Below are 23,554 nucleotides of genomic sequence, written 5' to 3'. Positions count from 1 at the left end.
TACTTCCTTCATTAACCCTGCTACCTGGTCAATGGGCTGATGTGTATTCTTGACCTGATATTTATTTATATAAATCTTTTCTATACCGTCACAACGGTTTACAGTAAGGCACATAAAAGTAATGATACCAATGCACCCCTTCGTGCAACCCTTGTGCTTGTAAAAAAAAAAAAAAATCTTTTATATTTTTCTTTTATTTAAACTTTATTCCAATTCTTTACCTTTTCTTTTCGCTTGTTAATAATTTTAATTAGAAATGTTCTTTGTATTAGACTATGGAAACTTATTTCCTGCTATTCTGTTTAATGTAAACCGGTATGATTTACATCAGATGTAAGAATGTCGGTATATAAAAATAATAAATAAATAAATAAATAAATAAATAAAATCTATCAGTTTACCCAGGTGTCATAAGGTTTGGTAACATAGTTTGTAATCAATATTAATTGGTAAATGTGATAAATCATGTCCAAATCTCTCTATATCCGTTTTGAGTACAAAACTAGCTTTATCATTGTAACTTATCTTTTAGTGATGAACTATAAATAAAAAACTACACACTTAATGATTACTGCAGTGTGTGTGTGTGTGTGTGTGTTCAATTGTTCGTACCTTGCACGTCCCTGGGTTCTATTCCCCCTTCTCTTTTTGAAAAGCTTGTTTAAAGAGCCAGGTTTTTAAATTTTTTCTAAAGGTTTTGCTGTCTCTTTGTAATCTTAACTCCAAGGGCATGGAGTTCCATAGTATGTGTCCAGCCAAGGATAGCGTCCTTTCTCTTACTTGTGTTAGTCTTGCTGTTTTGATTGATGGAATAGTTAGGAGTACTTTGTTGGCTGATCTTAGGTTTCTGTTAGGGACGTGTACGCGAAGGGCTGTGTTCAGCCAGTCTGCTTTTTCGTTATGTATTAATTTATGTATGGTGCATAGTATTTTGTACTGTATTCTTTGCTCAATGGGAACCCAGTGTAATTCAGCCAATGTTTCGGTGATGTGGTCTCTTTTTCTTTTGCCGGTCAAAATTCTTGCAGCAGTGTTTTGCAAAATTTGTAGTGGTCTTAGTGAGGTGTATGGTAGACCCAGTAGAAGGGCATTACAATAATCAGTGCTTGCAAATATCAACGCTTGTAGTACTGATCGAAAGTTGGCGGTTGTTAGAAGTGGTTTAAGTCTTCTGAGAACCATGAGTTTGGCGTATCCTTCCTTTACTTTTAAAGATATATGTTGTTTTAAGCTTAGTTCCGTGTCAATTATTACTCCTACATTCCGTACTTTCTCTGCTAACATTATTTGTTGATTGTTTTTTAGTGTGATTGAGCTCTGAATGATCTCCATATTTATGCGTTCTAAATGTAGGAATTCTGTTTTCTCTATATTAATTACTAACTCCATTCGGTTTAGTAGCTGTTTGATGATATCTACATACATGTAGCTATGTTTAATGTTTCCTCAATTGTGTCATCGATGGGTAATATTAATTGAATATAGTCAGCGTATATATAGTGTGTGATGCCCAAACCAGCCAGCAGGTGGCATAATGGTAACAGATATATGTTGAATAGTGTAGCAGATAGGACGGATCTCTGTAGTACTCCTGTTTGAAGGTTTATTTTTTCTGACATTACTTCTGATTTGTACTTGGAAATATATGTTACTTAGATATGATCTAAACCATTTGATAGTTTTGTTACTTAATCCTATTTCTTCTAGTCTGTTTAAAAGTATGTCGTGATTTACAGTATCAAAGGCCGCTGACAGGTCTAGCATCACTAGAATGTAATGTTTACCACTATCAAACCCCCTCATGATGTTATCTGTCAGCGCAAGCAGTAGTGTCTCTGTGCTATAGTGTTTTCGAAAGCCATGTTGTGAAGGATACAGGATATTATTGCTATCTAAGTGTTCTGCTAGTTGCTTTTGTATAGTTTTTTCTATTAATTTTACAATTAAGGGTAGGTTTGATACTGGTCTGTAATTGCTCAGATTAAGTGGGTCGCTGTTTTTCTTCTTTAAAATAGGTTTTACGATTGCTCCTTTTAGTGCATCTGGCATGGTTCCTTCCTCTAAGGATAGATTAACGATCTTTGCCAATGTCAGGGATACTGTGTTGGCTACTTTTTTTATGTCTACGGTTGTTATTGTGTCATATGCATGTGGGGTGGGATTTAGTTTTTTTTTAGTATAGATTCGATTTATAGGTGATGGAACATATTCTTCAAAGACTAGGGCCTCTATATCCTCCAGACTCTGAAAAATTTGAGTTGAAGTTATGTTAAAAATGAGAGGCACTAGAGAGCAAATGGGATTGGTGTTTCAAGTCTTAGAACTTGGTCCAGTAATTTCTTTGGTTACATTGCTCTAGTAATTGATTGAGGAATATCTCCTCCTCATCCACCTATGTACAACTATGTAAGTAGATATGCAGCCCAATATGCTTCAGAAGACAAAGGGGTTGAGGCCAGATGTTTTGAAGCTTGGTGTATGGCAGAATTGTCGATGGTGTCGGAGACTTTTGTTTCAATGGCACCAGTGAAATCTTGGGCTTCAAATGCGCTGGTGGAATTTTGTGCTTCATTGGCACCTACAAGGCCAAATGCATCAACAATGTCAATAGCGCCCCATGCATCAATGGTGCCAATAGCACCAAGAGCGTTGACTGTGTTGATTTTGCTTCATGCATCAACAGCACTGGTACCGCTTCATGTGTATGTGGTACTGGTGCACTTGAGGCTTTATGGGGGGGTTTTTGTGCAGAGTACTCAGTTTTCTAAGGAGCATTGCCACCTCCTTTTATTTGATGCATACCAGCTGCATCTACTCAACCGCATGGATTTGGCCTGCTCTGCTGATGGGGAGATAGTTTGAAGGAGCACCTGCTCAACTCCCTTCTTGATGAACCAGTTGAGGATGCAATTCAGGATAAGGAACAACTTTGGCTTCTGCAAGCTTTATGAGTTCTTGCATTTTATAGACCCTCACTTTCTGTGCAAAATGGGATATTCATCCACAGTTGTAACAATTAGACTAGTCATGGTCAAGACCCAGACAATGGTAGCAAAGCTCATGTCCATCTGTAATGGGTTTATTTCTGCCACAAATGCTGTCTTTAAACCCATTCACTGTGGCTTTTTTCTTTCCTGACATCGTGAGGAAAAAAATGTTCTTTTTTTTTTTAATAGATAGTACTGAAAAGTGTTCCTTATGGGGCTGCTGAGGCAGCGAGGCAACGTTTTAGATAGAAAAAATGTAGACAGAACTCTTCCTGCTCCAATAATTCTTTATATTGGCTCAACTGTTATGTATTTTGCTTCCCCCCCACCCCCCTTGCCGCAATAATGTTATGTGTCAGCCCAAATCGCTATATATATACTAAATTCGATATATTGCCAATTATATTGCTCCATTTTTACCTTCCCTCTATTCCCCAACTTGTTCCCCCAAATTACTCACTTTACCCATACCTCCCTTGTCTTCCCCAGCATCCCACGATAATGTATACCTCCTACCCTTGTACATAACCTAATTCAAGTTACCTGTTAAATGATATGCTACCCCTCCAAGTTTTGCTCCCTGTTCTTTGTACAATGTTTCAAGTTACATGTAAACCGATATGATGTACCCACGAATACCAGTATAAAAAAAGCCTTTAAATAAATAAATAAATAGATAGATAGATAGAGAAAAAATAGAGAAATAGAGAGAGCGGTTCACATCCATGCTGTTGCTCAAATAAAAAAAAAAAAAGACTGAGCAGCTCATGAGACAATGCTTGAGCAGGAATTCCTGCACATGCTCAGCAGAGAAAAAGCTCTATTAGCTGTGAGAAATGTCTGTTCGGTGCCGCCAGATAATGTCACTCACGTGCCATGGCTAATTCAGTCCTGCTTATCAATGGAAAAATAACTGTCCAAAACAGTGTACAATAAAACATGCATAAACATATAACAAAAAATGAGCTAAAAATAAAACAAAGACAGTTTATGCTGAAGATTACACAATGATATATAGCAAAATAGTAAACAAAATTTTATAAAACATTCTTTATCCATGATCTAGCAACTTAAACATTATTTAAATTGATGAATCGTGCACTGAAGGAAGGACCAAACTCTGGATGTTTATTATCATAAAAATATTTGGATGTTTGGGGGAAAAAAAAACAAACATACACAATTACAGCACCACTCGAGAGAAGATCCCCTTCCAAAAAATATTATAGAGAAGAAACTTCTTGAAGCAGTAGTCTCTGTCATTCTAGAAGATGGCAAAGAGATACTACAGTGTCTAGTAAATGTCTTTACACCCTTGTACATCTTTCACATTCTGCTGACTAGAAAATACAAATGAAAATGCAAAGGTTTACTTCACTGACCAACACAACCGACTCTATACTTTCATCAAGAAAAATCAATTATAGAAATATTTCAAAAGTAATTAAGAATAAAAAACTTGAAATATATTGACTGCATGCACTTTGACACTCCTTGGAGGAAGTCCCATTTGTAGCAATAACTGCCATGAGTCCTTTAGGATAAGTGTCTACCAACTTTGCATAGTGGGATGGTGCATTTCTTTGCCTATTGTTCTTCAAAGAAGAGCTAAAGCTATTTTAAGTTGGATGGGGATCATCTTTGGACTGCAGACAAAGTCTTGCCACTTTTATTGTTGAATTCAGGTCTGGGTTTTGACTGACCACTCAAACATTCTCTTTCTTCTTGCAAAGTCACTCCATTGCTTTTGTATTGTGATCAGAATCACTGTTCTGCTAAAAGACGAATCTTCTCCCCAGTCTCAGTCTATGAAGACTGGAATAGGTTTTCATTCATGATATCCCTTTACTTTGCACCATCCATCTTTACCTCAATCTTCACAAGCCTCCATGTCTCTACTGTTATAAAGCATCTCCATGGCATTATGCTGCTACCACTATGCTTTACTGTAGGGATGTTGTTCGCAGGGTGATGCAGTGTTTGTTTTACATCACACATATCACTTAGCAATGAGACCAAAGAGTTCCACTTTGGTTTTATCAGACCACAAAACCTTCTCCCACATGCATGCAGTGTTCCCTAAGTGTTTGTTTGCAAATGATATGCAGCACATCATATGGCTTTTCTACAGCAGTTGCTGCATTCTAGCTACTTTCCCATATAGGCCATGTTTGTGTCATAATCTTAAAATTGTTGACCAGTCAACATCTTCCCCAATCTTAGCCAAAGACCTCTGTAGTTCTTTTAAAGTAAACTTAGGCATCACAATGACCTTCTGCAGCAGTTTCCTTAACCAACTACTATTGACTTTAGAGGGATGGCCTAATCGTAGCAATATCTTGGAAGTGACAAACTGTTTTCACTTTACGCTGAATAACCTGCCTCAAGAAATATTTAAGCACATTTAATGTTCCAAAACCTTCTCCAAAATTGTACCTTTGAACAATATTATCCTGGCATTTTCTCAGCATCTCCTTCCTTAACATGTTTTGACTTCTGGTTCAAATTCACGTCAAACAACAAAAACAGCTTGATACTTCATCCAGTAGTATTAGAATTTGCTCATCTACTCTAAGTGAACATAGATGGGTTCTATGTAACTTACTATGGGCTTTGTTAAAGCAAGTTTTTGAACCAGAGATAACTGGGGTGTGCTATGGCAAAGGGTGTGAAGACATATGCTTTCTTAGTTCTAAACTATGTTCATAGATCAGTGAAACAAACTTCAAATTTAAAGCATTTTTTAGACAGCACTATGTGAAAAATGTACATGGATGTGGAGACTTTAACAAGGTACTGTATCTTTCATCCATCCATGTGATCTATACCAGGGGTCCCCAACCACCGGTCCGCGGACCGGGACCGGGCCATGGGAGTTTTTTGCCGGTCCGCGGCACCGCCAAGCACCGGCAGGTGTGTCGCGCGCTCCCGGGTCTCTCCTGCTGCCATTGCCGCCGGGCTGTCAGCACGTTCAAGCCCAGTGGGAATGGCAGCAGTGCTAGAAAAGCTGTGGCACCCGCGGCTGATCTTTTCTTCTTCCTGCGCCCCCCCCCCCTTCCGTGACCCGGAACAGGAAGTGATACGCGGTGCGCGGGAAGAAAGAGCCGTGCCGTGTGATAAAGTAGCAGCGGCAGCTGCAGCATCGGTCCCCGAGCTATTGAAGCAGCCGGTAATCGAGAAAGGAGTCAGCAGCATGAGCCTCCCGCGGCCGATGGGATTCTTCTTTCTTGGCCTGCGGGGGCTGGAGGAAGAGGCTGCTGCAGCTCCCATTTGTGCTCGGGGGAGAGGAAGTGAGTGAGAGAGAGAGAAGCAGCCAGCCTGTGTGTGACTGACTGGTCAGAGAGCTGATGTGTGTGTGTGTGTGTGTGTGTGTGTGTGTGTATGTGAGAGACAATGAAAGTGACTGCTCAGGGAGATGACTGATGTGTATGTGTGAGAGAAAAAGCATGGAAGTGAGAAGTCTGGGTATGTGGGAAAGCATGGGCGTAAGAAGCCTGGTGTTGTGGGGGTGAAAGAAAGCATGGGAGTGAGAAGCCTGGGTGAGTGTGCATGCATGAGAGAGAGAGACTGCTTGGTAAAGTGACGGTGTGTGTGAGAGAAAAAGACTGGTGGTGTGAATGTGATTCAGGGAATGAGAAGCCTGTGCACGTGGAGAGTGAGCATGGAAATGAGAGAGACTGGTATGTGTGTGTAACAGAGAGAAAGTGATTATGGGAATGAGAAGCCTGTGCATGTGGAGAGAACAAGCATGGGAGTGAGAGACTGGTGAGTGAGTGTGTGTGAGAGAGAGAGAGACAGAGAAAGTGATTATGAGAGTGAGAAGCCCCTATAATGTAAGTAGAACAGGGGAGAGGGAAGCCTGTGTGTGTGTATGGCATGAGAGAAACTGTTCAGGAAGGTGACTGGTGTGTGTGTGCCAAAGACTGTTTGGGAGATGATTGGTGTGTGAGAGACAGAAACTGGTCATGGGGGCATGACTGGTATGGTGTGTGTGTGAGAGACATGGGCACTAAGGAAGAGGACCATAAGTATAGAGCTTAGCTTCTACTGCTGCTTCTGGTGTGTGCCACGGCCTGCAGGGAAGGGGAGTAGGAGAGCTGCTGGAGGGGGTAAGTAAAGGTGGCTTTTTAAGTTTATTTTTCTTGACTGCCATTTTAATTGTGTGATGTCTGCTTTTTTGAAATATTTTATTGGTGTTTGGAGAATGTTTAATAGTTTTTATGAGTTTTTAATTGTTGGATGTTATTCTGTTCATAGCCATTTTGAAACATTTATTCTGCTTATTAGTATAGTTTTACAATTATTTCTGTGTGTGGATCTATAGCTGCTTGCTAGTTCTGTTTTCCTAATAAGAGGTGTATTGGTTTTTAGGACCTGATTTAATATTTGTAGTGTTGCCTTTTCATAGATAGGGTTGCACCTGTTTGAGTGTATTCCATAATACAGGTGTAACTGTGTGCGGATTAGTTTATGTGCATTACTACAGATCCTGGGAGTATGTTAGGTCGGTTCTGTGTCTGTTACCGAGATGAGATATTTTTCTAGCATGTAAGCGTTTGTATTGGTCTTATTTGTTGTGTTTTCTCAAGAGGACATGCATTGGTGGTAAACTGCTGTCTTTTCATAAGTAGGGCTATTGAGCCTGGAAGTAGGAGTTTGAGTTGCTGTTACTGAGATGTCACCAGAACCAGAATATCTTTTTTGTAGGGTGAGTTGTATGGGGAATGTCATAATTCTGCTTTACATCCATTATTGTGGGTCAGGGGGGGTTCCCATGGATACAAACTGTACTTTTACATCTAGCCCCGTGATGATCATGGGTCAGTGTGCCATGCATGTGAGAACCTATGGTGAGTTGAGTCACATTCACATTATAAATGTCATAATTAAATAAGTGTGCACTAAAATCCAACCCCCTCCATAACCCCGCCCCCATATGACCAAAGACCCGCCCCTGCTCCACCCTGCCGGGCCATGGAAAAATGGTCTTGCTTGAAGCCGGTCCCTGGTGCAAAAAAGGTTGGGGACCACTGATCTATACAATATAATTTATTACTGAATTTGCTTGTGGTATGGATAGAAACATCTCAATTAATAGCAATGAAAAGAAACATTGCCACTGGAATCTGGCATTGGTGTCTAAGAAATAATTATATTTAGAGGGACCACCAGAATTTTTGCCTAGTTTAAAGGTCCAGTATAGAAAGCAAAATTGCTTACCTTGTAATAGGTGTTATCCCAGTACAGCAGGATGTAGTCCTCACATATGGGTGACGTCATTGATGGAGCCCTATCACGGAAAACTTTCTGTCAAAGTTTCTAGAAACTTTTGACTGGCATCCTGAGCCGACTGAGCATGCCCAGCATGCCATGATATTCTCAGCCACAGGGGTCTCCCTTGAGTCTCATATGTAGCAATAAGCTTTAACAAAAATAAAATAAAACGTATCGGACCCAACTCCGCGGGGTGGCAGGTGGGTTTCGTGAGGACTACATCCTGCCGTCCTGGGATAACAGCTATTACGAGGTAAGCAATTTTGCTTTATCCCAGGACAAACAGGATGCTAGTCCTCACATATGGGTGATTAGCAAGCTATAGGCTGAATCAATTTGTAAATAGACCAACAGTGAAGAATTGTTGGTAAAATTGAGGCAGCCTGAAATCACAGCAGGTTGGATGAAGGAGTTGGGATTATACTGGAAACAAGTTCTTTAAGACAGATTGTCCGTAGGCTAAATCTTGTCATCCTTCTTTGTGCAAAGGTGTGAAGAGAACTCCATGTTGCAGCTTTACATATGTCGAGAACTGGCACTGAACGATAGTATGCTACTGAGGTTGACATTGCTCTTACTGAATGTGCTTTTACTCGCCCTTGGAGAGGAAGGCCTGCTTTTTCATAACAGAACTCTATACAATCTGCTAGCCAGTTGGAGAGAGTGTGCTTGCCCACTGGATTACCCGGTTTGTTTGGGTGAAAAGAAACAGAGTTGAGTGGATTTCCTGTGGACTGCAGTGCGGTCTAATTAGTATGCTAGCACACACTTACAGTCCAAGGTGTGTAAAGCTCTCTCACCTCGGTGAGAATGAGGTCTTGGAAAGAATGTGGAAAGAATGTGGGCAAAACTACAGATTGATTCAAATGGAATTCCGTAACTATTTTGGGAAGAAATTTTGGGTGTGTAGGAATTTTGTGTAGGGTGAGTACGTGACAAGGGCTTGTAACTCACTAACCCTTCTAGCAGATGTAATGGCTATTAGGAAGATAGTCTTCCATGTAAGAAATATGAAATTGCATGAATTCATGGGTTCGAAGGGAAAACGCATGAGCCTTGTTAACACCAAATTAAGGTCCCATTCTGTGACTGGTGGCCGTATTGGTGGTTTAAGATGAGTTAAACCTCTCATGAATCTACTGACAAAAGGTTGTATGGATATTGGTGCATCTCCCATCTTATTTTGGTAAGCCGAGATTGCACTTAAGTGTACTCGCACAGATGAGGTCTGGAAACCAGAGTCTGAAAGTTGACATAAGTAGTCTAGCAAAGAATGTGTGGGGCAGGAGAAAGGGTCAATGTCTACAAAGTAAATCTTTTCCATTTCGAAGAATAGTTCTTCTGCGTGGAAGGTTTACGTGAAGCTATAAGCACTTGAGAGACATTAGTTGAAAGATTGAGTGGTTGTAATATCAAGCTTTGAACATCCATGCTGTTAGAGATAGGGATTGAAGATTGGGATGGCGCAACCTGCCCTGATCTTGAGTAATGAGAGTAGGAGCTACACCCAGCCGAATTGGCTCTGAGATCGAGAGGTCGAGAAGTATGGGAAACCATATTTGTCGAGGCCAATGCGGGGCTATGAGTATCATGGACCCCTTGTCCTGTTGTAGCTTCATTAGAGTTTTGGTTATTAGTGGTATCGGAGGATACGCGTATAGAAGACCTGAGTTCCAAGGGCGAGCAAAGGCATCCTTGGCTGGCTGTTTCTGTTTGTGCAGAGAGCCAAACCTGTCCACCTTGTGATTTAGGTGTGATGCAAAGAGGTCTATTGTTGGTTGTCCCCAACATTGAAATATCCTGGTCGCTATTAGGGGATCCAGGGACCATTCGTGAGGTTGGAATTGACGACTGAGGCGATCTACAACTACGTTGTGGATGCCCGCTAGATAAGTGGCCCGGAGAAACATGGAATGCGTCAGGGCCCAGTCCCAAATCTGTGCTGCTTCTTGACAAAGGAGATATGAGCCCGTATCTCCCTGTTTGTTCAGGTATCACATGGCTACTGTATTGTCCAATTGAATTAGAACAGTCTTGTGTGAAAGGCAGTCCTTGAACACATGCAGAGCTTAACGTATAGCTCGAAGTTCCAGGAAATTTATTTGAAATGTTGCTTCGAGTTTTGTCCTATCTGTGGGACTGGTTGTTGGAAGGGTAGGCCCTTGCGCAAGCTGTCTCTGTTTGCCCACCAAAGGAGAGATGAACGTAGCTGGTGGGAACCTGAATTGGAGAAAACAGTGGTTGAATGGCTTGTATCCATTGTGACCTTAATGTCCATTGGGTTATTCTCATGGCTAATCTGGCCACAGGAGCGACATGAACTGTGGAGGTCATGTGACCTAGTAAAGTGAGAAACTGATGAGCTGTCACTTGTTTCTGCGAGTTTAGCGAGTTTGCTAATAAGGAGAGTGTTTCTGCCCGATCCTCAGGTAGGAAAGCTCTTGAAAGGATGGTGTTCAATTCTGCTCCAATGAATTGAAGCAGGTGAGATGGGATGAGATGGGATTTTTGGTAATTGATGAGAAACCCCATCGAGTGCAGCAGAGTGATTGTTTGTCTGAGAGAAACAAGAGCTCCTTGTTGAGATTGACTTCTGTTGAGCCAGTCATCCAGGTATGGGAAAACGTGTACACTTTTTGTGTAATTGAGCTGCTACTACTGCCAGGCATTTCGTAAATACTCTGGGTGATGAGGCAAGTCTGAATGGTAGTACCCTGTATTGGAAATGCTGCTGACCCACCAGGAAACGCAGATATTTGCGATGAGGAGGGAATATTGGAATGTGAGCATAAGCGTCTTGTAGATCCAGAGAACAAAGCCAATCTCCTGTCTGAAGAAGGGGAAGCATGGTGCCTAGAGAAACCATCCTGAACTTTTCTTTCCATAGAAATCTGTTGAGATTTCTGAGGTCTAGGATGGGATGTAGGCCTCCTGTTTTCTTTGGAATGAGGAAATAATGGAAGTAGAATCCTCTGCCCTGCTGAGTCTAGGGTACCAGTTCTACGGCTCTGGTTCTCAGAAGGGTGGATAATTCTGCTTGCAGATGAATAATGTGATTTTCATTTAGCGAAAAGAGCCTTGGAGGAGAGTCTCTTGGAATCTATAGGAAATTGAATTGGTAACCTCGTGATATTATCGAGAGTACCCATTGGTCTGCTGTCAACTGGAACCAATGACTGTAGAAGGAGACTCGACCTCCTACTGGTACGTTTGGGCTGGGATTGTGGAGATGGCTTTTGTTCTCTGGCACCTGCCTCAAAAACCTACAGCTGGTTCTGTCTGCACTGGAGGTTGAGGCCTAGCGGTTCTAGGGTGTCTGGGCTGAGATCTTTGCCGTGGACGAGAAGATCTAACCCTAGATGCCGGTGGATAATACCTTCTCGGCCTGTAGTATGGTTTTCTGGTGTCCTTTCTCGGTGGACGGCGGGACGCTGAAGAGGAAGAGTCTTGCGGGACCGCCAATAATTGACGCAGTGTCTCTGTGTGTTCTTTAAGTTGGGCCACTGCATCCTGTACCTTTGACCCAAACAGGTTGTCGCCCACGCAGGGTAAGTCCACCAACTTATCCTGTACCTCAGGCCTGAGGTCAGAGGCTTTTAGCCAGGCCCAGCGGCGCGTACTGATCCCTGAAGCTGCAACCCTTGAAGAGGTTTCGAAGCTGTTGTAAGCCGCACGGACTTCATGCTTTCCAGCTTCTAGTCCCTTATGGATTATTGTTTGAGCTGCATCTTGGTATTGCTGAGGTAGGGAATCAGTGAGCTCCTATATTTGCTTCCATAGATTCCTCTGGTATTGCGTCATATAGAGCTGGTAAGACACTATCCTGGAGTTAAGCATAGCTCCTTGGAAAACTTTTCTCCCTAAAGAATCCAGGAATCAATGATCCTTCCCTGGTGGGGCAGAGGAATGAGGTCGTACTCTTAGATTTTTTCTGAGCCGACTCAACTACTACGGATTGGTGTGGTAGTTGTGACTTTTGGTAACCAGAGACATGTTGTACAAGATATGTAGTGTCCACTCTCTTATTGATTGGCAGAACAGAACATGGATGTTCCCAAAGCCTATGTTGTAATTCCAGGAGGACTTCGTGGATAGGAATGGTCAGGACTTCCTTGGGTGGATCCACGAATTGTAGGACATCTAATGTCTGCTGCCTTGTATCTTCCTCAGACACTAAATTAAAAGGAATTATGTCTGCCATATCTTTGATGAAGGTAGTGAAGGACAAGTCTTCTGGTGGAGACTTTTTCCTTCCTTCAGGAGGAGATGGCTCAGACATGAAGCTTTCAGATGAAGAATCTGTATTTTTCTCCTCCCATGAGTTGTATGGTACCTGTTTGGAAGGAGAGGTAGGAGAAGACCTCTGTGGAAGTGATGGAACCACTGGTCTGAAGAGTCCTGAAGGTCCTGGTTGAGGTTCATCAAGTGGGCCTTGTCCAGGAACGTGCCATAGTCCTGCAGGCTTAGTAGGGAGAGGTTGTGGTGGGATGGCACCGACGAGGGCACCGAGTCTATCCATTAGCATTTGAAAAATTGAGATGTCCGGTTGCCCTGGAGCCCCAGGCATGGGTATTAGCATTGGGAATGTCATCGGGATTGGCATCGGTGCTGGTCCAGGCATCTGTGCTTGTCTTGTCCTCGGGGATGGCCCCGGCATCGACAATGGTGTCGGCTTCGGATATCGGCATCAGTGTCGATGGTCGATGTTCCTGGAGCACTTCTAGCACCACCTGGCGGATGAACCCTCTCAGTTCCTCCACAATAGCTGATGCAGGCAGAGCAGCATTTTGTGGTGGCGGTGGGAGCATCATCGGCTCTACCACAGGGCCCTGTGGAGGCTCGATGTCTGGCACTTCGAGAGGTGGAGAACATCTCGGTGTCTCTTGAAGTCGAGGTCGCTTGGCTGCCAACTTTTCTGGAGATAGTAGGGATTCCGGAATCGAAGAATGTCGATGCCGATGTTTAGAACGTTGCTCCGTGGCTTTTTCAAAGCCCAATGTTGATTTTGTTGATGCCGCAGATGGGGTCGGTGACGACCGGTCCCCCGAACCCTCCAGACGATGCTTTTTAAGAATTATCCTTTTCGATACTCCAGCCAGAGACGACTGGGTGGACGTCAATGTAGAAGGTAGCAGTTGGATGTGGAACAAATGTTCCATTTTTCTTGCCGTGCTTTCTGACCTTTAGCGGTCATTTCCGCACATTTTGGGCATGATGAGACATCATGGGATTGACCCAAACAAAGAACACACTCAAGGTGTGGATCAGTAATAGACATCGTTCGATTACATTTGGGGCATTTTTTAAAACCTGAAGCCATGATCACAATGACAGCCGTCGATGGATGTGTGACTAAAAGTTTTGTAAACTCGATAAGAGTCGGAAGGAATATTCTACTCACTGGCCGGTGGTTAAAGAGAGACCCCAATGTGGGAGTGAAAAAATAAAATTTTAATCTGATTTTTTGTCAGAATTGTGTGAAGAATTTCACACAGGGCTCCTGCTCCGTGATGCTGAAAACAGCACGGAAAAACAAAGACTGAAGGGAGACCCCTGTGGCTGAGAATATCATGGCATGCTGGGCATGCTCAGTGGGCTCAGGATGCCAGTCAAAGGTTTCTAGAAACTTTGACAGAACGTTTTCTGTGATAGGGTTCCATCAATGACGTCACCCATATGTGAGGACTAGCATCCTGCTTGTCCTGGGATAACATAATACAGCAAGTGGCATCTTAAACAGAATGACCATCTCCCATGCAGCAAAAATGTAATCTAAAGAATATGTTATGAACTTAAGCCAGGGAATTTGAATGTGGAAAAACAAACATGTTCTGACACTAATGTGAGACAGCATACCATATATCAAGGGCAGATGGTGGTTCTGAAAATATTCTGTAAAACAGGAAATATAGTATATTGATGGCTGCCAAAAGAATTCCAGTGCCAACCCAATATATCTTCAGTGGAAAGTCAACAGTGAAACCCCCACTGTCCTTTGGACCTGGTGTTCATACAGAACCTGGGAAAAAGGCAATTCTAATATCCCTAAATTGTTTCTTTAAATTTCCACACATCCCTACAATTGTAACCAATTTAATCCTTATCTGATGATACAAATGGGCAACTGTGCAATTTAACGATAATGTTAAACTGATGGGATTCAGAACGTCCTTTGCTATTCAGCAGTTTGAGATATAAAATTTATGCAAAATAAAAAGTTTCATCAGTCTTAAAGTACATATACTCCCAAATATATCAAAAGCAGTGTAAGAAATGAACAGATTTTTATATATATGAGGCAATCAGAAATATAAATAGTAAATCTAATCTAGAGTAACCATGCAAATGTAAAATTAATTTGGATGGGAACACCTGTATAATACTTTTTATCTTGATCCACTAGCAGCTTTTGTTAGAGCTAAAAATTAAAATGTCAGCATGAAACTGAAGACAGTAGAGGAGTCAATGAAGAACTCTGCAGAAATATCATTGATTTACCATTGATCACATCTCTTTTGGAACATTTAGGAGTGATGATAAGTCTATGTAATTAGACTGTCTGAATTCACACATCAGCTTAGAAAGGAGGGAGAGATTAATTAGTTATATTGCTTGATCTGAAATAATTTAGTATTGGCAGTCTAAACTATGCCAACTTTGATGCCTTGACTAATTGCATATTGTCCCAGCATCCTATTACCTCAGCTTGCTTGATTTAATGTATTATGTTGCATGGCACTGTTTTATAATTACATTTTCTAAATCAACTATATTTTTCCTACTAGATTAAAAAGAATTATATATGCTGTGCAAAGTCTTGTAAATGCACTGGCTGAATATCACTGAAGAGTAAAATTACCTGTAATACCACTGAACTATGGGTATTGCTGGTGAAAAACCTTGTGGTCCCTGTCTTTGAAGACTGGAGATGGGCTGACACACCCATATCGCTGCTCCCAAGAGATACTTTCATATGAGGGTCTTCCTCTTCCACGAGAGATCTAAAAAAATTAATTAAAAGCTATATTTAATCTCTTCACAGATAGATGTTTATATGGAAACTTATCCTATTTCAAGTTTATCTATAAAAGAACTTTAGTTCATTCATTTAATAGTTAATTCATATATTACCTGTGGACAAGAAACATAGGTCATTATCACAGAAAAATTATACATCAAATATATAAAGGGTCAAAATTTCAGGAAGAGTGATCACAGAACACAGTCAGAAAGTAATCATTAGAAATAATTAAAGACCATATTGAGGGGAACAAATAAAGGAAACAGAGGATCACTAGAAGAAAAAGCTTGGATGTATTTATTTTTACATTTTTGATTTATATTCTATCATGACTTAGCCAGCCAGTTCAAAGCAGATAACATTCAGGTATTACAGAGGGATTACAATCTAAGGCCTCATTTACCAAGTCACATTAGGCTGTTTACCATGCAGTAAATGGTCTAACGCAAAGATAACGCACAGTATTTAATTATCATGCATTATCCTGCCCCCAGATCTATAAGCATGCTAATCAGCTCATTAGTACCCTAAACCATGAAAATAAAACAACATGGCTTGCCTCAAAAATCATAAGCCACATTATTTGAACTGAAGTGAGCGACAACTCACCAGCTGTGGCTAACTTTTCCCAAAAGCATCAGGAAGTGTGTTGCTCTCAAGTACATGCTTTCAAAGAGGACTACTAGCTTTAACACCCTCTATCCCCAACAAGTATGTCAAAATCCCTGGGGGTCTCTGTTGACTCTCTGTCCCACTCTCCCATCCCTGCCACCCATGGAGGTAGCCGAAGTAAACAAAAATAAATTTTTTGTAAAATATCTCTAGTGACAGGCCCTGCCGCAACCCCTCTGTAAGGGTGCTTTGAGAGGGTTTTCTATTAAATCAGATTAGCTTGGTGGCGGCAAAGAAATAGAAAGATAATAATAGCATAATCACAGCACAATGAGATTGCATTGAACAGACTTGTAGAAATAGTCAAAGCTGTTGAAATGCTAAAATATGTTAAAGGTCAGCACCGAATTTCGCTTCTGTGTTCTGGATTCAATTTACAAGACATCATATGACTTACAAGAATTCAATCTTAACATTTAGGAGATAAAATTAAAATATTAACCAGTTAGAAAACGCTATGCAAATAAACAAATAAACCTATTGGTATAAGTTTAGTTGAGGTGATTAACTCTCAGGAACTCTGAGCTGGAGTTCTCTCTACATTATTTGGTAAGCTGAACTGCTCCTATTATGACTTATAGTAAAAGACTAAAGATTTTTCTCTTACTGGCTGTTTGAATTCAATGTTTACTAGCACCTCCTTTACCTCCTCTATAATTAAAAATTAACCACCCCTCCTCCGAAGCTGGCACCCCCACCCCAGCCTCTGGACACCCCCTGGACTTACCAAAGTAGCCCTATGCTCTGGACCCAACAGTAGCTATTTTCCAAAATAGTGGTAGCCAACCACTAGTTTGCCTTTGCCCCATCATGTGATAAGGGGCGCCACCAGATCTGGAGCCTAGGGATTCTCTGGGCCCCCACTAGACTATGAGGGCTACTTTGGTAAGACCACAGGGCTCCACACAGTGAATTAGGGGAGGGATGGAGGGGATCAATTTTTAGTAAAAGGCATGGCATATCCTCACAAGACTGAGGCATGGCATATCCTCATAAGTATTTTACAGAAAATATTTTTTTTCACTTCAGCTGTCTCCATGGCACGGGTAGGAGATGGGTCAGGGCTACTGCCCTGGAGGGAATGGTTAGGTCAGCCGTCATAGTTAGTGATTAGATTATTAGGAATGTAGACAGCTGGGTGGCTGGTGGGCATGAGGATCGCCTGGTAAAATGCCTACCTTGTGCGAAGGTAGCGGACCTCACGCGATACCTACATAGGATTTTAGACATTGTTGGGGAGGAGCCAGCTGTTGTGGTACATGTGGGCACTAACGACACAGAAAAATGTGGGAGGGAGGTTCTGGAAGCCAAATTTAGGCTCTTAGGTAGAAAGCTGAAATCCATAACCTTCAGGATAGCATTCTCTGAAATGCTCCCTGTTTCACACGCGGGTCCCCAGAGGCAGGCAGAGCTCCGGAATCTCAATGCGTGGATGAGACGATGGTGCAAGAGGGATTCAGTTTTATAAGGAACTGGGGAACCTTTTGGGGAAGGGGCAGTCTTTTCTGAAGGGATGGACTCCACCTTAACCAGGGTGGAACCAAGCTGCTAGCGCTAACCTATAAAAAGGAGATAGAGCAGCTTTTAAACTAGAATAAAGGGGAAAGCCAACAGTCACTCAGCAGTGCATGGTTCAGAGGGAGGTATCTTCAAAGGATATTAATGATGCATTAGAATTAGGGCATCCCAACAGTGAGGTCCCATTAACAAGAAAAGTAATCTAAGTGCCTGTAATTAAAAACTCACCTGAGCTAAAATATTCCAATTTATTCCTATCAATTAGAAAGCAGAATGAAAATACAAACAAAATACACACTTTGAAATGTCTGCATGCTAATGCCAGAAGTCTAAGAAGTAAGATGGGAGAATTAGAATGTATAGCAATAAATGACGACAGACTTAACTGGCATCTCAGAGACATGGTGGAAGGAAGATAACCAATGGGAAAGTGCTATACCTGGGTACAAATTATATCGCAATGACAGAGAAGAGCATTTGGGAGGCGGGGTGGCGCTTTATGTCCGGGATGGCATAGAGTCCAACAGGATAAAGATCCTGTATGAGACTAAATGAACAATTGAATCTTTATGGGTAGAAATCCCTTGTGTGTGGGAGAAAAGTATAGTGATAAGAGTTTACTACCGTCCACCTGGCCAAGATGGTGAGACGGTCAGTGAAATGCTAAGAGAAATTAGAGAAGCTAACCAAATTGATAGTGCAGTAATAATGGGAGATTTCAATAACTATAAAAATATATCAAGGAGAGTCAACACAGTAACCCAATAGGAAAACTGTAAACAAAAAAAAGGGGAACTGAAACTTTAATTCAAAATATTGCCTATAGTGACGGTGTCAGCAAGCCAGACATTGTGATTCAATCCCGAATCCAACCGGACCTCTAATCATTCACCATCACTTAAAAAACTCTTTAATTATTTTTGTATGAGAATATTTTTTTATGTGTTTTTCTTTTTCTTTAAAAAATTAGTCAAAAAGACTTATATATTTCACTCCATTAATGACGTAAAGGCAAGAAGTAGCTGGCATTCTCTCAATGTGTTGTATACAAAAACGCTCTCAATGTGTATACAACACATTGAGAGAATGCCAGCTACTTCTTGCCTTTACGTCATTAATGGAGTGAAATATATAAGTCTTTTTGACTAATTTTTTTAAAGAAAAAGAAAAACACATAAAAAAATATTCTCATACAAAAATAATTAAAGAGTTTTTTAAGTGATGGTGAATGATTAGAGGTCCGGTTGGATTCGGGATTGAATCACAATGTCTGGCTTGCTGACACCGTCACTATAGGCAATATTTTGAATTAAAGTTCAGTTCCCCTTTTTTTTTGTTTACAGATTTCAATAACTCCAATACTGACTGGGTAAACGTAACATCAGGACATACTAGAGAGATAAAGTTGCTGGATGGAATAAATGACAGTTTTATGGTGCAACTGGTTCTGGAACAGACAAGAGAGAGAGCAATTTTAGACCTAATTCTTAGTGGAGCACAGGTTTTCGTGAGAGAGGTAACAGTGGTGGGGCCCGTGGCAACAGTGATCATAATATAATCAAATTTGAATTAATGACAGGAAGGGAGACAATAGGTAAATCTACGACTCTAGTGATAAACTTTCAAAAGGGAAACTGAAGAAATGATAAAAATAGCTAGAAAAAAAAACTGAAAGGAGCAGCTACAAAGTAAAAAGTGTGCAAGAGGCGTGGACATTGTTTAAAAATACAATCTTAGAGGCGCAGTCCATATGTATTCCACACATTAAGAAAGGTGGAAGGAAGGCAAAACAATTACCGTCATGGTTAAAAGTGAGGTGAAAGAGGCTATTTTAGCCAAAAGATCTTCATTCAAAAATTGGAAGAAGGATCCAAAAGAAGAAAATAGGATAAAGCATAAGCGCTGGCAAGTTAAATGCAAGACATTGACAAGACAGGCTAAGAGATAATTTAAAAAGAAATTGGCCATAGAGGCAAAAACTCATAGTAAAAACTTTTTAAAATATATCCAAAGCAGAAAGCCTGCAAGGGAGTCAGTTGGAAGTTAGATGATCGATGGGTTAAAGGGTCACTTAGAAAAGATAAGGTCATCGCGGAAAGATTAAACAATTTCTTTTCTTCGGTGTTTACTAAAGAGGATATTGGGGAGATAGCCGTTCCAGAGAAGGTTTTCATGGGTAATGATTCAGATGAACTGAACCAAATCACGGTGAACCTAGAAGATGTGGTAGGCCTGATTGACAAACTGAAGAGTAATAAGTCACCTGGATCGGTTGGTTTCTGAAGGAACTCAAAAATGATATTTCAGATCTATTAGTTGAAATTTGTAATTTATCATTAAAATAATCCATTGTACCTGAGGACTGGAGGATGGCTAATGAAAACTCCAATATTTAAAAAGGGCTCCAGGGGCGATCTGGGAAACTGCAGACCAGTTAACCTGACTTCAGTGCCAGGAAAAATAGTGGAAAGTGTTCTAAAGGTCAAAATCACAGAACATACAGAAAGACATGGTTTAATGGAACAAAGTCCGCATGGCTTTACCCAAGGCAAGTCTTGCCTCACAAATCAGCTTCACTTTTCTGAATGGGTTAATAAACATGTAGATATAGGTGAACCAGTAGATGTAGTATATTTGGATTTTCAGAAGGCATTTGACAAAGCTCCTCATGAGAGGCTTCTAAGACAAGTAAAAAGTCATGGGATAGGTGGCTATGTCCTTTCGTGGATAACAAACTGGTTAAAAGACAGGAAACAGAGAGTAGGATTAAATGGATAATTTTCTCAGTGGAAAAGAGTATACAGTGGAGTGCCTCAAGGATCTGTACTAGGACCCGTGCTTTTCAATATATTTATAAATGATCTGCAAAGGAATACGATGAGTGAGGTAATCAAATTTACAGATAATACAAAATTATTCAGCGTGGTTAAATCACAAGCGGATTGTGATAAATTGCAGGAGGCCCTTGAGAGACTGGAAAATTGGGCATCCAAACAGCAGATTACATTTAATGTGGATAAGTACAAGGTGATGCATATAGGGAAAAATAAATGCTGTAGTTACACGATGTTAGGTTCCATATTAGGAGCCCAGGAAAGAGATCTAGGCGTCATAGTGGATAATACTTTGAAATCGTCGGCTCAGTGTGCTGTGGAAATCAAAAAAGCAAACAATGTTAGGAATTATTAGGCAGCGAATGATGAATAAAACGGAGGATGTCATAATGCCCCTGTATCGCTCCATGGTGAGACTGCACCTTGAATGCTGTGTACAATTCTGGTCGCCGTATCTTGAGAAAGATATAGTTGTGATGGCGAAGGTACAGAGAAAGGGGACCAAAATGATAAAGGGAATGGAACTGCACCTCTATGAGGAAAGACAAAGAGGTTAGGGCTGTTCAGCTTGGAGAGGAAACGGCTGAAGGGGGATATGATAGAGGTCTTTAAAATCATGAGAGGTCTAAATGGGTAAATGTGAATCGGTTATTTACTATTTCGGATAATAGGAGGAGGAGTGGGCACTCCATGAAGTTAGCATGTAGCACATTTAAAACTAATCACAGAAAATTCTTTTTCACTCAATGTACAATTAAACTCTGGAAATTGTTGCCAGGGAATATGGTTAGTGCAGTTAGTGTAGCTGGTTTTAAAAAAGGTTTGGATACGTTCTTGGAGAATTCCATTATCTGCTATTAATCAAGTTGACTTAGAAAATAACTACTGCTATTACTAGCATCAGTAGTATAGGTTTTTGGGTACTTGCCAGGTACTTGTAGCCTGGATTGGACACTGTTGGAAACAGGATACTGGGCTTGATGGACCCTTGGTTTGACCCAATATGGTAATTTCTGATGTTCTTATATTCTAGGGGTCTATGGAAACCAGCAAGAACTTTGACATACTTGGTGGTGCATGGAGACTCCACAGTCCTGGGGCTGCCATCACATAGAATTTATGGTGCAAGTAATACAGCATTATTTTTCTTGGCAATATTTTACCACTTAGGAAAATACCAGGGGATTTACAAAGTGGAGGTGCCAAGTTCCATTGCTTAGCAAATCCCCTGGTATTTTCCCCCTCCAGGAAAAATACAACAATTTAGTAAATTTATTTATTTATTTATTTAGAACTTTTCTATACCGACTTTCCAATAACAGAATTACTGATCAATTAAATTAAATTAAATTAAATTAAATCAATTAAATGAGGCCTTAAGCTTGTACCTGAAACAATGGAGTGACTTGCCCAAGGTCACAAGCAGAATTTGAACCCTGGCTTCCCTGGTTCACAGCCTGTTGAGCTAAACACTAGGCTACTCCTTCACTTCACATTATATGTAAGATGCAGTTTTTACGCATATTCTGCATAAAAACAGAAAGATTTAAAGAACAGCAGAAGAGAGAATTTAGGCTGGGATAAAAGCCCCTGCTCTTAAATTTTGCTCTGGTTAGTGAAAGACACTGAAGGGCTAACCAGGGCTAGTCAATGAACCAAACATTACTACTTATGCATTTTGAAAAAACTGAGGGTGAACAGCAATTGAAATTTCATCTACAAAACTGAGTATTAACTAGTTTTACTTACATAACAAAAACATAAAATTTAGCATGTAATCAGAAATGTCTTAGTCAACTTTAAAATCTTTAGAAGCATGGCACACTTACCACGCACTATTTAAATCATATAGAAGCCAGGTAGTAGTGCTTGTATAAATTGAAAATGTTGTTGAAATATAATTATGTTTTTATTTTTTTTAAACATGCTCCCTAACCCCCAGATCCCACCCCTCCCCATAAGCACAAAAAGCAAATGTTGCTTACCTGTAACAGGTATTCTCACAGGACAGCAGGATGTTAGTCCTCACATATGGGTGACATCATCAGGATGGAGCCCAATCACGGAAAACTTCTGTCAAAGTTTCCAGAACTTTCACTGGCCCCTACTGGGCATGCCCAGCATGGCACCAACCCTGCAGCCAGCAGGGGTCCCCCTTCAGTCTTATTTTATAGCTACAGGCAGTGCCGAAAAAATAAAACAACAAAGCGTTATGAACCCAACACCGTGGGGCGGCGGGCAGGTTTCGTGAGGACTAACATCCTGCTGTCCTGTGAGAACACCTGTTACAGGTAAGCAACATTTGCTTTCTCACAGGACAAGCAGGATGGTAGTCCTCACATATGGGTGAGTACCGAGCTGAGGATGTCCTAACATGCACCAAATGTACCCAACGGCGTGCAACAGGCACAACAACTGGGGTGGAATTTGGTAGAGGGCATCCTGAACCCCACCAGGCAGGCGGAAGGGTGTTGGTACGTCACGTTGGAAACAGGTTACGCGGGACAGATTGGCCAAAGATGGAATCTTGTCTTCCGGCTTTGTCCAAGCAATAGTGGGCTGCGAAGGTGTGGAGTGAGCTCCAGGTGGCAGCCCTGCAAATGTCAGGAAGCGGCACCGATCGTAGGTGTGCTACTGAAGTCGCCTGGCCCTCACAGAGTGTGCTTTAACACGGTCGTGAAAAGGAATGCCTGCTTGCTGATAGCAAAAAGATATGCAGTCCGCCAACCAAGAGGAGAGAGTCTGCTTACCCACAGGCTGCCCTAATTTGTTGGGATGGAAGGAGACGAATAGCTGAGTGCTCTTCCTGTGGGCAACTGTACGGTCTAGGTAGAACGCTAGAGCCCGTTTACAGTCGAGGGTATGCAGAGCCTGTTCTCCTGGATTGGAATGGGGCCTGGGAAAGAAGGTAGGTAGTATGATGGATTGATTAATGTGAAACTCCGAAACTACCTTAGGTAAGAATTTAGGGTGAGTGTGGAGTACCGCCCGGTCCTGCAGGAGTTTAGTGTAAGGCGGATAGGTAACTAGGGCCTGTAATTCACTAACCAGCGAGCTGAAGTGATAGCTAGAAGGAAAATCACCTTCCATGTGAGATATTTTAGGTCACAGGAGTGAAGAGGCTCAAATGGAGGTTTCATGAGCCGACCAAGAACCAGATTAAGGTCCCAAGAAGGGGCTGGAGGCCACAAGGGTGGCTTGATATGAAGCAAGCCTTTAAGAAAACGTGTTACGAGGGGTTGTACCGA

The 23,554-nt window shown here is 41.3% G+C and overlaps 1 protein-coding gene across 5 annotated transcripts in view; it reads right to left on the bottom strand.

The window, feature by feature from the left end:
• KLHL13 (kelch like family member 13) overlaps positions 1-23,554 on the bottom strand; it is a 266,417-nt gene that overhangs the window by 92,505 nt on the left and 150,358 nt on the right. For all 5 annotated transcript variants that reach the window (XM_029606698.1, XM_029606699.1, XM_029606700.1 and 2 more), the window contains one exon: positions 15,121-15,262. In XM_029606698.1, the coding sequence (XP_029462558.1) occupies positions 15,121-15,262 (142 nt within the window). The remainder of the gene's footprint in view (positions 1-15,120; positions 15,263-23,554) is intronic.

Source organism: Rhinatrema bivittatum, chromosome 6 (assembly GCF_901001135.1).
Source record: "Rhinatrema bivittatum chromosome 6, aRhiBiv1.1, whole genome shotgun sequence".
NCBI classification, from domain to species: Eukaryota; Metazoa; Chordata; class Amphibia; order Gymnophiona; family Rhinatrematidae; genus Rhinatrema; species Rhinatrema bivittatum.
The sequence above is the reverse complement of the archived record's forward strand: the minus strand, read 5'-3'. Positions and strand labels throughout refer to the sequence as shown.